Source organism: Neoarius graeffei, chromosome 24 (assembly GCF_027579695.1).
Source record: "Neoarius graeffei isolate fNeoGra1 chromosome 24, fNeoGra1.pri, whole genome shotgun sequence".
Classification (NCBI taxonomy): Eukaryota; Metazoa; Chordata; class Actinopteri; order Siluriformes; family Ariidae; genus Neoarius; species Neoarius graeffei.
Window position 1 is genome coordinate 59,242,915 of NC_083592.1, and position 16,846 is coordinate 59,259,760.

The 16,846-nt window shown below is 43.2% G+C and overlaps 1 protein-coding gene across 10 annotated transcripts in view; it reads left to right on the plus strand.

The window, feature by feature from the left end:
• fbrsl1 (fibrosin-like 1) overlaps window positions 1-16,846 on the plus strand; it is a 458,282-nt gene that overhangs the window by 261,614 nt on the left and 179,822 nt on the right. For all 10 annotated transcript variants that reach the window (XR_009651461.1, XM_060907558.1, XM_060907552.1 and 7 more), the window contains one exon: window positions 1,424-1,453. Coding sequence is in view for 9 of the 10 variants with exons in the window: in XM_060907558.1 (XP_060763541.1) it covers window positions 1,424-1,453 (30 nt within the window). In the remaining variant the exon portion in view is untranslated. The remainder of the gene's footprint in view (window positions 1-1,423; window positions 1,454-16,846) is intronic.

Here is a 16,846-nt window from a genome sequence, read left to right on the forward strand (position 1 = left end):
CTCTCTCTCTCTCTCTCTCTCTCTGGCTCTCTCTGTCTCAGTTAATGAGATGAAATTCATAGCTGGTCATGTTCCTGAGAAACTGTAAAGAAGTGTAAACTCATCTGTCCTGAAGATGTTTCAGCTTCACCTCTGACTGTTACACAGCGCTGACACTGGAGACTCCTTCTAGAAATGTTTTCAGAACACGTCTTTTATCATATTTACATGGCGCGTCCCCTGGACACACCTCTGTGAACAAGCTGTTGCTATTGAAATCATAACGTATCAGGACCAGTGCATTAATATAAACCTGTACTACTGTCAAAGCTGCTGTTAGAGAGAATTAATCAACACCTTCAACACTGACCGATCAGAATCCAGAACTCAGCAGCACTGTGGTGTGTGTGTGTGGGGGGGGGGGGGGGGGGGGTGTTTCTCTGAAAGGGAATTTTGAGTGACAATTGGTTAATCCTTAACTCTCTCACCTGTCATCTGTCTGTTCTCGTCTTAATGACCCAATTGTACCCAGAATACTGATTCTGACACACACACACACACACACACACACACACACACACACACACACACACACAAAGGTGTGTCAAAACACTCCATGCCTTCACACTGACAGACAGGACAAGCTGAGAACACGTTACACTCCAGTACTCCTCTGTACACTTAAGCAGCTGTGTTTTTAGAAGGTACGATAACAGGGATGTTTTGCACACACACACACACACACACACACACACACACACACACACACACAATATTGTCTGGAGGCAAGTGAGGCCTTCGAGGCATTTGAATGTGAAATCCCATGGTGAGCAACACACTCGAGCCCTTCCCCAGCTCCTTTAAAGTGCAAATGCCTGCCAAGACTAATTTACATATTCATAACTGCTCATTTGCATCCACATAACTCGAGTCCGTTTATGTGCGGAGAGGCAAAATGGCAAACATACAAATGTATGGATTAGAGACGGAAGAGGGGGTAAAGGGGGGGAGGAGCTCGTAGAGTGTAGCATGACAGGAGGAGGAGCTTGTAGGTCTCAGGATAGCAGGAGGAGGAACTTGTCAGTCTCAGGATAGCAGGAGGAGGAGCTTGTCAGTCTCAGAATGACAGGAGGAGGAGCTTGTCGGTCTCAGAATGACAGGAGGAGGAGCTTGTCGGTCTCAGAATGACAGGAGGAGGAGCTTGTAGATCTCAGGATGTTGTGTTGTGTTCCTCACTCAGCAAAACAGGAAAACTAAACCTAGAAACTTGGGGATTTATCGTGTTTTTATGTGTTTTGAAGGTTCTCCTTCATTCCTTCCATCCAGAGAGATGGAGAACCCTGAAATGGAGAACTTCCACATGGAGAACACCAACCTGCTCTGATAATGAGCTCCACATCCAGGAGCACATGAATAATTCTCTCTTCTTCTCCTCTCTTTATAGTGTGACAGCGAGAGTGACATCGATGACAAGGTAGGACTCGCTGTTTCTTATTCTTCTGTGTGTGTGTGACAGAGAGAGAGACCTTGTTCATTTCACTGCTGTTGCTCATTTGCATCTTATAGAACAGGTATTAGAGAGTGAGAGACAGACAGATGGACAGAAAAGAGAAAGCTAGAGACGGACCAATAAAAAGGGAATGAGAGAGACAGAGAAATAAACATAAAAAGAGAGACAAAAAAGAAGGAATGAAAGAGAAACAGGGGATGCAATAGAGAGGAAAAGAGTGATAGGAACAGGTAAAGACAAAGAGACAGGAAAGAAAGAGAGAAAGTGGGGCGAGAAAAAGACGGAGAAAGTCAAGTCAAGTTTATTTGTATAGCGCTTTTAACAATAAACATTGTCGCAAAGCAGCTTTACAGAATTTGAACGACTTAAAACATGAGCTAATTTTATCCCTAATCTATCCCCAATGATGAAGCCTGTGGCGACGGTGGCAAGGAAAAACTCCCTCAGACGACATGAGGAAGAAACCTCGAGAGGAACCAGACTCAAAAGGGAACCCATCCTCATTTGGGCAACAACAGACAGCATGACTATAACATTAACAGTTTTAACATGAAGTCAGTTTCGTTGATGTTATAAACCCCCCACCAACGGAAACCTGAGCGCAAAACCGTTCGCGACAACCGCAGTCCTAAAGTCAGCAAGTCAACTGCAGTCTTCAGCCACAAAAACACCACTGTAAGAGTCCAGAGCGTCCTCCAGGCGCGACCCCCAACTGTCCACATGGGGCCGTCCTCCACAGGAGCGATGCAATGAGACTCCAACCAGACACAGGGCACCAGGATGGATCAGGCAGGTCCGAGGAGCAGAAGAGGTTCAGCATCTTGATCCCAGGACCGACATGTAACTCAGAGGGACAGATTTTTTTTTTTTTGGGGGGAGGGACACAGGTTGTTAGGTATGCCCAATATCACCTGAATAAGTAGGAGCAGTATACATATTGCACTGAGTGCAAGCAGGGACTCCGGCAAAACTAACTATGACAGCATAACTAAAAGGGGAGAGTCAGAAGGTAACACAGGCATGAGGGGCCCCGGGACATAAAGCAGCAGCCACTACACCGTCAACAAACTCGAGTGAGCAAGCGAGTGGGGACTGACAGCATCCATACATCCCAGTTTACCAAAACACTCTGTCTGAGGATCCTCCAGATCTACTCCTTTACCTCATAAACACCATTAACACAAGGCTTGACTAAACAGATCTGTTTTCAGCCGAGACTTAAACGCTGAGACTGTGTCTGATTCCCGAACACTACTTGGAAGGCTGTTCCATAACAGTGGGGCTTTGTAAGAAAAGGCTCCGCCCCCTGATGTAGCCTTCACTATACGAGGTACCAGCAGATAGCCTGCACCTTTTGATCTAAGTAGGCGTGGCGGGTCATAGAGGAGCAGAAGTTCACTCAGGTACTGTGGTGCGAGACCATTCAGTGCTTTAAAGGTCAATAGTAGTATTTTATAATCAATACGAAATTTGATTATTTGAGAAAGTTAGAGACAGACAGACAGACACTGTGAGACAGAAAAAGGAGAGAAAGAGAGAGAGTTTTTATTCAGGAGCTGACTGTTCCATTTACAGTACATCACTGACTTTCTCATTACCTCTCTATACAACTGATTTGGGGGCGGGGCTAAATATGAGCTCAGACTGTGATGTCACAAGATAAACTCCACTGCTTCAAACCAATCATGTCTGATCTCCAAATATTAAAGGGTGATGTGGTACTTGGGAACTTTTACCCTCAGAGCCATAACTTTAGGGATGATGGACGGAGGACATGGGGGCGTGTCATAATCAGCATATTCATACTTTATACATGGTTCTTGTTGAATGGCAGCCATGTTTCGGCTCTGTCCCAAACCAAATAAAAGAGTTTATTGCTAGATAGAAGCTGTTCTTGCTTTAGGGCGTGTGTTTCTTCCAACTGTGTTATATGTGTCTGTCTTGTGAGCGTTAAATCCCCTTCGTTTAGTAATTACTCAGCACTAAACGAAACCGATAGTGCCGCTAATCTCCTGTAAGCTTCACTCCCAGTTTGCTCATCAATAACACATCGATAGTGAGGGGCAATTTGCATTAGCACTCACTTGCTTGAAAATGACAAGAGGGAATTTCCAGACAAACAAACACTTTTTGTCTGATAGCGTTCTTGTTAAAGTGGCAGCAATCTTAAGGCTCCGTCCCAAACCAAGTGCTGGAATTCATCACCATCATCTTTTAATTAAAAAAAAAAGTTCTTACTAGAGCGGAAGCCATCTTAGGCCTCAGTCCCAAATGTTCAGATTCATCACTAGATGCTGATGACTGATTACCAATCACAATCCAGGATTCTCGTATCATGTCTCATGGTGTTTGAGAGCAAGCAGGTGTTTCCTGACAGAACAACAATGGCTACTTATCTGTCAGCTCTGAACACCCCTGAACACCTGAACACACACGTTCCACTTGGCGTCACTACACCTGCACGCCTTCAGCTCGTTTACATCAAACTGCTTCATCAACAATGACGAGGAGAAAACAGTAGCAGGAAAAAAACACATGGCAACAAACGCATCACCACGTAGCACCATCACTATGCAGACTGTACTGAGGGGCGTGTCCCACATCACCTCACGGACTTCTTTTTTAATCCTAGACACTCATGAGATTGTGTTTTAGTCTGTTTGGGCTAAGGCTGCTTTATTATTAGCCTGTTTATTATAATGCTGTTGTGCAGAGTGTTTATTATTGTGATATTTGATGATTAGCATGTTTACTGTAAAGCTGTGTTGTGGTTAGTGTGTTAAATATAATGCTAAGTTGTGCAGTGTTCACTACAATGCTAGTTCACGATTAGCTTGTTCACTATAGCACAAGTTCATGATTAGTCTGTCTACTTTAATGCTAGTTCATTACTAGCATGTTTACTATAACACTAATTTATGATTAGCATGCGTAATACAACACTAAATTGTACAGAGTATTTACAATTATGCTAGTTCACAATCAGCTTGTTTACTGTACATTAGTTAATGATTAGCCTGCCTACTATAAAGCGAGTTTATGACTAGCATGTTTAATATAATGCTAGTTCATGATTAATTTGTTTAGTGTAAAGCTAGTTTGTGGTTAAAATGTTTATTATAATGCTAGTTCATGATTAGCCTTTTTTCTGTAATGCTAGTTTTCACTGTTTTATCTTCCTGTCTGTTCTATCCTCTCTCTCTCTCTCTCTCTCTCTCTCTCTGTCTGCCTCCTTTTCTGTGGGAGTTAATGATGTGTAATTCACCCATCTCACCCCACGTCCCCCACAGCGTGAGTAATAAACAGCGCCCCACCCCACCCCCGATGTGGGCGGAGCTGACAGGGCTGTAATAGTTTCTTTATGGAGGTGTAGCTGAAACGGCGTGATGTTTCCACATGGCCATCATCCGTCCTCATCTCTTTAATCAAATTAGATTAAGCGCACCTGGGGAAGAGCACACCGCCGTGCCGCCTTTCATTCCCAACCAATTTATCCGCAATATCCCACCATCGGCCTGGGATTCGGCTCCGGGAACGCCATGAAATTAGAACTGACACACACGATGTGAGGTTTAACACGGACACGCCACTCGCACCTTAATGCCCACATGCCACTCCCACACGCCTGTGTTCCAAATCACACTGTGAGCACTTCAACTGAAGAGTCACACTGAGCCCCATCCCCCTCCTTTATCCCTCTAAACATCTCTCCTTCACTGCTTCTACCCCTCCAGCTATGCCTTCTTCCCTGACTCTATTCTGGGCTCCACTCTATCCAGCCCCTCCCTTTTCCTTTATTTCAATCAATCTCTAATCCCTTCATCCCTACTTTTTGTTTTAGCTTCTTTAAGGTTGCATACAATATAGCACTATAAAGCATCGTAATGCTACTTTGCGTTTAGGGCATTTACTGTGACACTAGTTTGCGTTTAGGGTGTTTACTGTGACGCTACTTTGCGTTTAGGGTGTTTACTGTGGCGCTAGTTTGTGTTTAGGGTGTTTACTGTGGCGCTAGTTTGCGTTTAGGGTGTTTACTGTGACGCTACTTTGCGTTTAGGGTGTTTACTGGACCGCAATGGAAATAAGTTTTAAACTTTCTTGCGTTATCCATGTACAACTAGTGTATATTTTCCATATTGTATTTATTATATTATGTATATACATTGGTTTACTAAATAAACAAACAAACAAACAAAATACTGTGATGCTACTTTCCGTTTAGGGTGTTTACTGTGGCGGTAGTTTGCGTTTAGGGTGTTTACTGTGGCGCTAGTTTGTGTTTAGGGTGTTTACTGTGGCGCTAGTTTGCGTTTAGGGTGTTTACTGTGACGCTACTTTGCGTTTAGGGTGTTTACTGTGGCGGTAGTTTGCGTTTAGGGTGTTTACTGTGATGCTACTTTCCGTTTAGGGTGTTTACTGTGGCGGTAGTTTGCGTTTAGGGTGTTTACTGTGGCGCTAGTTTGCATTTAGGGCGTTTACTGTGACACTAGTTTGCATTTAGGGTGTTTACTGTGACGATACTTTGCGTTTAGGGTGTTTACTGTGGCAGTAGTTTGCGTTTAGGGTGTTTACTGTGACACTAGTTTGCGTTTAGGGTGTTTACTGTGACGCTACTTTGCTTTTAGGGCGTTTACTGTGATGCTAGTTTGCGTTTAGGGTGTTTACTGTGGCGCTAGTTTGCATTTAGGGCATTTACTGTGACGCTAGTTTGCATTTAGGCTGTTTACTGTGACACTAGTTTGCGTTTAGGGTGTTTACTGTGGCGGTAGTTTGCATTTAGGGTGTTTACTGTGACGCTACTTTGCGTTTAGGGTGTTTACTGTGATGCTACTTTGCGTTTAGGGTGTTTACTGTGGCAGTAGTTTGCGTTTAGGGTGTTTACTGTGACACTAGTTTGCGTTTAGGGTGTTTACTGTGACGCTACTTTGCTTTTAGGGCGTTTACTGTGATGCTAGTTTGCGTTTAGGGTGTTTACTGTGGCGCTAGTTTGCATTTAGGGCATTTACTGTGACGCTAGTTTGCATTTAGGCTGTTTACTGTGACACTAGTTTGCGTTTAGGGTGTTTACTGTGGCGGTAGTTTGCGTTTAGGGTGTTTACTGTGACACTACTTTGCTTTTAGGGCTTTTACTGTGGCGCTAGTTTGTGTTTAGGCTGTTTACTGTGACACTAGTTTGCTTTTAGGGCGTTTACTGTGACGCTAGTTTGCGTTTAGGCTGTTTACTGTGACACTAGTTTGCGTTTAGGGTGTTTACTGTGACACTAGTTTGCGTTTAGGGTGTTTACTGTGACACTAGTTTGTGTTTAGGGTGTTTACTGTGGCGGTAGTTTGCGTTTAGGCTGTTTACTGTGACACTAGTTTGCGTTTAGGGTGTTTACTGTGACACTAGTTTGCGTTTAGGGTGTTTACTGTGACACTAGTTTGTGTTTAGGGTGTTTACTGTGGCGCTACTTTGCTTTTAGGGCATGTACTGTGACGCTAGTTTGCGTTTAGGGTGTTTACTGTGACACTAGTTTGTGTTTAGGGTGTTTACTGTGGCGCTACTTTGCTTTTAGGGCATTTACTGTGACGCTAGTTTGCGTTTAGGCTGTTTACTGTGACGCTAGTTTGCGTTTAGGCTGTTTACTGTGACACTAGTTTGCGTTTAGGGTGTTTACTGTGACACTAGTTTGTGTTTAGGGTGTTTACTGTGACACTAGTTTGTGTTTAGGGTGTTTACTGTGGCGCTACTTTGCTTTTAGGGCATTTACTGTGGCGCTAGTTTGCGTTTAGGCTGTTTACTGTGACACTAGTTTGCGTTTAGGGTGTTTACTGTGACGCTACTTTGCTTTTAGGGCGTTTACTGTGACGCTAGTTTGCGTTTAGGCTGTTTACTGTGACACTAGTTTGCGTTTAGGGTGTTTACTGTGACACTAGTTTGCGTTTAGGGTGTTTACTGTGGCGGTAGTTTGCGTTTAGGCTGTTTACTGTGACACTAGTTTGTGTTTAGGGTGTTTACTGTGGCGGTAGTTTGCGTTTAGGCTGTTTACTGTGACACTAGTTTGTGTTTAGGGTGTTTACTGTGGCGCTACTTTGCTTTTAGGGCATGTACTGTGACGCTAGTTTGCGTTTAGGGTGTTTACTGTGACAGTAGTTTGTGTTTAGGGTGTTTACTGTGACACTAGTTTGTGTTTAGGGTGTTTACTGTGACGCTACTTTGCTTTTAGGGCGTTTACTGTGACGCTAGTTTGCGTTTAGGCTGTTTACTGTGACACTAGTTTGCGTTTAGGGTGTTTACTGTGACACTAGTTTGCGTTTAGGGTGTTTACTGTGACACTAGTTTGCGTTTAGGGTGTTTACTGTGACACTAGTTTGTGTTTAGGGTGTTTACTGTGGCGCTACTTTGCTTTTAGGGCATGTACTGTGACGCTAGTTTGCGTTTAGGGTGTTTACTGTGACAGTAGTTTGTGTTTAGGGTGTTTACTGTGGCGCTACTTTGCTTTTAGGGCATGTACTGTGACGCTAGTTTGCGTTTAGGGTGTTTACTGTGACACTAGTTTGTGTTTAGGGTGTTTACTGTGGCGCTACTTTGCTTTTAGGGCATTTACTGTGACGCTAGTTTGCGTTTAGGCTGTTTACTGTGACACTAGTTTGCGTTTAGGGTGTTTACTGTGACACTAGTTTGTGTTTAGGGTGTTTACTGTGACACTAGTTTGTGTTTAGGGTGTTTACTGTGGCGCTACTTTGCTTTTAGGGCATTTACTGTGACGCTAGTTTGCGTTTAGGGTGTTTACTGTGGCGGTAGTTTGCGTTTAGGGTGTTTACTGTGACACTAGTTTGCGTTTAGGGTGTTTACTGTGACACTAGTTTGCGTTTAGGGTGTTTACTGTGGCGCTAGTTTGCGTTTAGGGTGTTTACTGTGACACTACTTTGCTTTTAGGGCATTTACTGTGACGCTAGTTTGTGTTTAGACTGTTTACTGTGACAATAGGTTGCGTTTAGGGTGTTTACTGTGGCGGTAGTTTGCGTTTAGGGTGTTTACTGTGACACTACTTTGCTTTTAGGGCATTTACTGTGACGCTAGTTTGCGTTTAGGCTGTTTACTGTGACACTAGTTTGCGTTTAGGGTGTTTACTGTGGCGCTAGTTTGTGTTTAGGGTGTTTACTGTGGCGCTAGTTTGCGTTTAGGGTGTTTACTGTGGCGGTAGTTTGCGTTTAGGGTGTTGACTGTGACGCTACTTTGCTTTTAGGGCATTTACTGTGACGCTAGTTTGCGTTTAGGCTGTTTACTGTGACACTAGTTTGCGTTTAGGGTGTTTACTGTGGCGGTAGTTTGCATTTAGGGTGTTTACTGTGACACTACTTTGCTTTTAGGGCATTTACTGTGGCGCTAGTTTGCGTTTAGGCTGTTTACTGTGACACTAGTTTGCGTTTAGGGTGTTTACTGTGGCGGTAGTTTGCGTTTAGGGTGTTTACTGTGACACTAGTTTGCGTTTAGGGTGTTTACTGTGACACTAGTTTGCGTTTAGGGTGTTTACTGTGGCGCTAGTTTGCGTTTAGGGTGTTTACTGTGACACTACTTTGCTTTTAGGGCATTTACTGTGACGCTAGTTTGTGTTTAGACTGTTTACTGTGACAATAGGTTGCGTTTAGGGTGTTTACTGTGGCGGTAGTTTGCGTTTAGGGTGTTTACTGTGACACTACTTTGCTTTTAGGGCATTTACTGTGACGCTAGTTTGCGTTTAGGCTGTTTTCTGTGACACTAGTTTGCGTTTAGGGTGTTTACTGTGACACTAGTTTGTGTTTAGGGTGTTTACTGTGGCAGTAGTTTGCGTTCAGGGTGTTTACTGTGGCGGTAGTTTGCGTTTAGGGTGTTGACTGTGACGCTACTTTGCTTTTAGGGCATTTACTGTGACGCTAGTTTGCGTTTAGGCTGTTTACTGTGACACTAGTTTGCGTTTAGGGTGTTTACTGTGGCGGTAGTTTGCGTTTAGGGTGTTTACTGTGATGCTACTTTGCTTTTAGGGCATTTACTGTGACGCTAGTTTGCGTTTAGACTGTTTACTGTGACACTAGTTTGCGTTTAGGGTGTTTACTGTGACACTAGTTTGTGTTTAGGGTGTTTACTGTGGCAGTAGTTTGCGTTCAGGGTGTTTACTGTGGCGGTAGTTTGCGTTTAGGGTGTTTACTGTGACACTACTTTGCTTTTAGGGCATTTACTGTGACGCTAGTTTGCGTTTAGGCTGTTTTCTGTGACACTAGTTTGCGTTTAGGGTGTTTACTGTGACACTAGTTTGTGTTTAGGGTGTTTACTGTGGCAGTAGTTTGCGTTCAGGGTGTTTACTGTGGCGGTAGTTTGCGTTTAGGGTGTTGACTGTGACGCTACTTTGCTTTTAGGGCATTTACTGTGACGCTAGTTTGCGTTTAGGCTGTTTACTGTGACACTAGTTTGCGTTTAGGGTGTTTACTGTGGCGGTAGTTTGCGTTTAGGGTGTTTACTGTGATGCTACTTTGCTTTTAGGGCATTTACTGTGACGCTAGTTTGCGTTTAGACTGTTTACTGTGACACTAGTTTGCATTTAGGGTGTTTACTGTGGCGGTAGTTTGCGTTTAGGGTGTTTACTGTGACACTAGTTTGCGTTCAGGGTGTTTACTGTGGCGGTAGTTTGCGTTTAGGGTGTTTACTGTGACACTAGTTTGCGTTCAGGGTGTTTACTGTGGCGGTAGTTTGCGTTTAGGGTGTTTACTGTGACACTAGTTTGCGTTTAGGGTGTTTACTGTGGCGCTAGTTTGTGTTTAGGCTGTTTACTGTGACGCTACTTTGCTTTTAGGGCATTTACTGTGACGCTAGTTTGCGTTTAGGCTGTTTACTGTGACGCTAGTTTGCATTTAGGGCGTTTACTGTGGCGGTAGTTTGCGTTTAGGGTGTTTACTGTGACACTACTTTGCTTTTAGGGCATTTACTGTGGCGCTAGTTTTCGTTTAGGCTGTTTACTGTGACACTAGTTAGCGTTTAGGGTGTTTACTGTGACGCCAGTTTTCATTTAGGGCGTTTACTGTGGCGGTAGTTTGCGTTTAGGGTGTTTACTGTGACACTACTTTGCTTTTAGGACATTTACTGTGGCGCTAGTTTTCGTTTAGGCTGTTTACTGTGACACTAGTTAGCGTTTAGGGTGTTTACTGTGACGCTAGTTTGCATTTAGGGCGTTTACTGTGGCGGTAGTTTGCGTTTAGGGTGTTTTCTGTGACACTACTTTGCTTTTAGGGCATTTACTGTGGCGCTAGTTTTCGTTTAGGCTGTTTACTGTGACACTAGTTTGCGGTTAGGCTGTTTACTGTGACACTAGTTTGCGTTTAGGCTGTTTACTGTGACACTACTTTGCTTTTAGGGTGTTTACTGTGGCGGTAGTTTGCGTTTAGGGTGTTTACTGTGACACTAGTTTGCGTTCAGGGTGTTTACTGTGGCGGTAGTTTGCATTTAGGGTGTTTACTGTGACACTAGTTTGCGTTTAGGGCATTTACTGTGACGCTGCTTTGCGTTTAGGGTGTTTACTGTGGCGCTAGTTTGCGTTTAGGGTGTTTACTGTGGCGCTAGTTTGCGTTTAGGGTGTTTACTGTGATGCTTGTTGGTGTGTAAGTCGTTTACTGTGATGCTAGTTTGCATGTAAGGCGTTTACTGTGATGCTAGTTTGCATGTAAGGTGTTAACTGTGACGCTAGTTTGCGTGTAAGGCGTTTACTGTAATGCTAGTTTGCGTAAGGTGTTTACTGTGATGCTAGTTTGTGTGTAAGGCGTTTACTGTGATGCTAGTTTGCGTGTAAGGCATTTACTGTGATGCTAGTTTGCATGTAAGGCATTTACTGTGATGTTAGTTTGCATGAAAGGCGTTTACTGTGATGCTAGTTTGCGTGTAAGGCGTTTACTGTGATGCTAGTTTGCGGGTAAAGTGTTTACTCTGAGGCTAATTTGCCTGTAAGGCGTTTACTGTGATGTTACTTTGCGTGTAAGGTGTTTACTGTGATGTTAGTTTGCATGTAAGGCGTTTACATGTAAGGCGTTTACTGTGATGCTAGTTTGCATGTAAGGCGTTTACTGTGATGTTAGTTTGCGTGTAAGGCGTTTACTGTGATGTTAGTTTGCGTGTAAGGCGTTTACTGTGATGCTAGTTTGCATGTAAGGCGTTTACTGTGATGTTAGTTTGCATGTAAGGCGTTTACTGTGATGTTAGTTTGCGTGTAAGGCGTTTACTGTGATGTTAGTTTGCATGTAAGGCGTTTACTTTGATGCTAATTTGCCTGTAAGGCATTTTCTGTGATGTTAGTTTGCATGTAAGGCGTTTACTGTGATGTTATTGGTGTGTAAGGCGTGATGCTAGTTTGCATGTAAGGTGTTTACTGTGATGCTAATTTGCCTGTAAGGCGTTTACTTTGATGGTAGTTGGCATGTAAGTCGTTTACTGTGATGTTAGTTTGCGTGTAAGGCGTTTACTGTGATGTTATTGTTGTGTAAGGCGTGATGCTAGTTTGCCTGTAACGTGTTTCCTGTGATGTTAGTTTGCATGTAAGGCGTTTACTGTGAGGCTTGTTTGCATGTAAGGCGTTTACTGTGATGCTAGTTTGCGTGTAAAGCATTTACTCTGAGGTTAGTTTGTGTGTAAGTCATTTACTGTGATGCTAGTTGGCGTGTAATGTGTTTACTGTGAGGCTAGTTAGTGTGTTAGGAGTTTACTTTAAGGCTAGTTTGCGTGTAAAGCGTTTACTCTGAGGCTAGTTTGCGTGTAAGGCGTTTACTGTGAAGCTAATTTGCGTGTAATGTGTTTACTGTGAGGCTAGTTTGCGTAAGGCGTTTACTGTGATGTTAGTTTGCGTGTAAGGCGTTTAATTCAATGCTAATTTGCCTGTAAGGCATTTACTGTGATGTTAGTTTGCATGTAAGGCGTTTACTGTGATGCTAGTTTGCGTGTAAAGCGTTTACTCTGAGGCTAGTTTGTGTAAGGCGTTTACTGTGATGTTAGTTTGCGTGTAATGCGTTTACTGTGAAGCCAATTTGCGTGTAATGTGTTTACTGTGAGGCTAGTTTGCGTAAGGCGTTTACTGTGATGTTAGTTTGCGTGTAAGGCGTTTAATTCAATGCTAATTTTCCTGTAAGTCATTTACTGTGATGTTAGTTTGCATGTAAGGCATTTACTGTGATGCTAGTTTGTGTGTTAGGCATTTACTGTGATGCTAATTTGCCTGTAAGGCGTTCACTGTGATGCTAATTTGCCGGTAAGCCGTTTACTCTGATGTTAGTTTGCATGTGAGGCGTTTACTGTGATGTGAGTTTGAGTGTAAGGCGTTTAATTCAATGCTAATTTGCCTGTAAGGCATTTACTGTGATGCTAGTTTGTGTTTTAGGCATTTACTGTGATGCTAATTTGCCTGTAAGGTGTTTCCTGTGATGTTTGTTTGCATGTAAGGCATTTACTGTGATGTTAGTTTGCATGTAAGGCATTTACTGTGATGTTAGTTTGCATGTAAGGCGTTTACTGTGATGTTAGTTTGCATGTAAGGCATTTACTGTGATGTTAGTTTGCGTGTAACGCATTTACTGTGATGTTAGTTCGTGAGTAAGGTGTTTACTTTGATGCTAATTTACTGTGATGTTAGTTTGCCTGTAAGGCATTTACTGTGATGTTACTTTGCGTGTAAGGTGTTTACTTTGATGCTAATTTGCCTGTAAGGCGTTTACTGTGATGCTAGTTTGCGTGTAAGGTGCTTACTGTGATGCTAGTTGGAGTGTAAGGCGTTTACTGTGATGTTAGTTGTCGTGTAAGGCGTTTACTGTGATGCCAGTTGGCATGTAAGGCGTTAACTGTGGTGCTAGTTTGCGTGTAAGGCGTTTACTGTAATGCTAGTTTGCGTAAGGTGTTTACTGTGATGCTAGTTTGTGTGTAAGGCGTTTACTGTGATGCTAGTTTGCGTGTAAGGCATTTACTGTGATGCTAGTTTGCATGTAAGGCATTTACTGTGATGTTAGTTTGCATGAAAGGCGTTTACTGTCATGCTAGTTTGCGTGTAAGGCGTTTACTGTGATGCTAGTTTGCGGGTAAGGTGTTTACTCTGAGGCTAATTTGCCTGTAAGGCGTTTACTGTGATGTTAGTTTGCGTGTAAGGTGTTTACTGTGATGTTAGTTTGCATGTAAGGCGTTTACGTGTAAGGCGTTTACTGTGATGCTAGTTTGCATGTAAGGCGTTTACTGTGATGTTAGTTTGCATGTAAGGCGTTTACTGTGATGTTAGTTTGCATGTAAGGCGTTTACTGTGATGTTATTGGTGTGTAAGGCGTAATGCTAGTTTGCATGTAAGGTGTTTACTGTGATGCTAATTTGCCTGTAAGGCGTTTACTTTGATGGTAGTTGGCATGTAAGTCGTTTACTGTGATGTTAGTTTGCGTGTAAGGTGTTTACTTTGATGCTAATTTGCCTGTAAGGCTTTTACTGTGATGTTAGTTTGCCTGTAAGGCATTTACTGTGATGTTAGTTTTCGTGTAAGGCATTTACTTTGATTTTAATTTGCCTGTAAGGTTTTTACTGTGATGTTAGTTTGCCTGTAAGGCGTTTACTGTGATGTTAGTTGGCTTGTAAGGCGTTTACTGTGATGTTAGTTTGCATGTAAGGCGTTTACTGTGATGCTAGTTGGCGTGTAAGGCGTTTACTGTGATGCCAGTTTGTGTGTAAGGCGTTTACTGTGATGCTTATTTGCCTGTAACGTGTTTACTGTGATGCTAGTTTGCATGTAAGGCGGTTACTTTGATGCTAGTTTGTGTGTAAGGCGTTTACTGTGATGCTAGTTTGCATGTAAGGCGTTTACTGTGATGCTTATTTGCCTGTAACGTGTTTACTGTGATGCTAGTTTGCATGTAAGGCGGTTACTGTGATGCTAGTTGGCGTATAAGGTGTTTACTGTGATGCTAACTTTCCTGTCAGGCATTTACTGTGATGCTAGTTTGCATGTAAGGCGTTTACTGTGATGCTAATTTGCCTGTAACGCGTTTACTGTGATGCTAGTTTGTATGTAGGCCGTTACTTTGATGCTAGTTGGCATGTAAGGCGTTTACTGTGATGCTAGTTGGCGTGTAAGGTGTTTACTGTGATGCTAATTTGCCTGTCAGGCGTTTACTGTGATGCTAGTTGGCGTGTAAGGCGTTTACTGTGATTCTCGTGTGCGTGTAAGGCGTTTACTGTGATATATATGTGAAGATACTCAGTCGTCCAGGTACATAGTAATCTGTGGTTGGTAGAAGAGAGCAACTGGACTTGCTTGAAAAGTCTTGAAGACGTTTCGCCTCTCGTCCGGTTACTTTGATGCTAGTTGGCGTGTAAGGCGTTTACTGTGATGCTAGTTGGCGTGTAAGGCGTTTACTGTGATTCTACTGTGCGTGTAAGGCATTTACTGTGATGCTAGTGTGCGTGTAAGGCGTTTACTGCGATGCTAGTGTGCGTGTAAGGCGTTTACTGTGATGCTAGTTTGTGTGTAAGGCGTTTACTGTGATGCTCGTTGGCGTGATAGGCGTTTACTGTGATGCTAGTTGGCGTGTAAGGCATTTACTGTGATGTTAGTTGGCGTGTAAGGCGTTTACTGTGATGCTAGTTTGTGTGTAAGGCGTTTACTGTGATGTTAGTTGGCATGTAAGGCGTTTACTGTGATGCTAGTTTGTGTGTAAGGCATTTACTGTGATGCTAGTGTGCGTGTAAGGCGTTTACTGTGATGCTAGTTGGCATGTAAGGCGTTTACTGTGATTCTACTGTGCGTGTAAGGCATTTACTGTGATGCTAGTGTGCGTGTAAGGCGTTTACTGTGATGCTAGTGTGCGTGTAAGGCGTTTACTGCGATGCTAGTGTGCGTGTAAGGCGTTTACTGTGATGCTAGTTTGTGTGTAAGGCGTTTACTGTGATGCTCGTTGGCGTGATAGGCGTTTACTGTGATGCTAGTTGGCGTGTAAGGCATTTACTGTGATGTTAGTTGGCGTGTAAGGCGTTTACTGTGATGCTAGTTTGTGTGTAAGGCGTTTACTGTGATGTTAGTTGGCATGTAAGGCGTTTACTGTGATGCTAGTTTGTGTGTAAGGCATTTACTGTGATGTTAGTTGGCATGTAAGGCGTTTACTGTGATGCTAGTTTGTGTATAAGGCGTTTACTGTGATGTTAGTTGGCATGTAAGGCATTTACTGGGATGCTAGTTTGTGTGTAAGGCGTTTACTGTGATGCTCGTTGGCGTGATAGGCGTTTACTGTGATGTTAGTTGGCATGTAAGGCGTTTACTGTGATGCTCGTTGGCGTGATAGGCGTTTACTGTGATTCTAGTTGGAGTGTAAGGCATTTACTGTGATGTTAGTTGGCTTGTAAGGCATTTACTGTGATGCTAGTTTGCATGTAAGGCGTTTACTGTGATGTTAGTTGGCTTGTAAGGCGTTTACTGTGATGCTAGTTTGCATGTAAGGCGTTTACTGTGATGTTAGTTGGCGTGTAAGGCGTTTACTGTGATGCTAGTTGGCGTGTAAGGCGTTTACTGTGATGTTAGTTGGCGTGTAAGGAGTTTACTGTGATGTTAGTTGGCGTGTAAGGCGTTTACTGTGATGCTAGTTGGCGTGTAAGGCGTTTACTGTGATGCTAGTTTGTGTGTAAGGCATTTACTGTGATGTTAGTTGGCATGTAAGGCGTTTACTGTGATGCTAGTTTGCGTGTAAGGCGTTTACTGTGATGTTAGTTGGCGTGTAAGGCGTTTACTGTGATGCTAGTTGGCGTGTAAGGCGTTTACTGTGATGTTAGTTGGCGTGTAAGGAGTTTACTGTGATGTTAGTTGGCGTGTAAGGCGTTTACTGTGATGCTAGTTGGCGTGTAAGGCGTTTACTGTGATGCTAGTTTGTGTGTAAGGCATTTACTGTGATGTTAGTTGGCATGTAAGGCGTTTACTGTGATGCTAGTTTGTGTGTAAGGCGTTTACTGTGATGTTAGTTGGCATGTAAGGCGTTTACTGTGATGCTAGTTTGTGTGTAAGGCGTTTACTGTGATGTTAGTTGGCATGTAAGGCGTTTACTGTGATGCTAGTTTGTGTGTAAGGCGTTTACTGTGATGCTCATTGGCGTGATAGGCATTTACTGTGATGCTAGTTGGAGTGTAAGGCGTTTACTGTGATGTTAGTTGTCGTGTAAGGCGTTTACTGTGATGTTAGTTGGCGTGTAAGGCGTTTACTGTGATGCCAGTTGGCGTGTAAGGCGTTTACTGTGATACTAGTTGGAGTGTAAGGCGTTTACTGTGATGCTAGTTGGCGTGTAAGGCGTTTACTGTGATGTTAGTTGGCGTGTAAGGCGTTTACTGTGATGCTAGTTTGTGTGTAA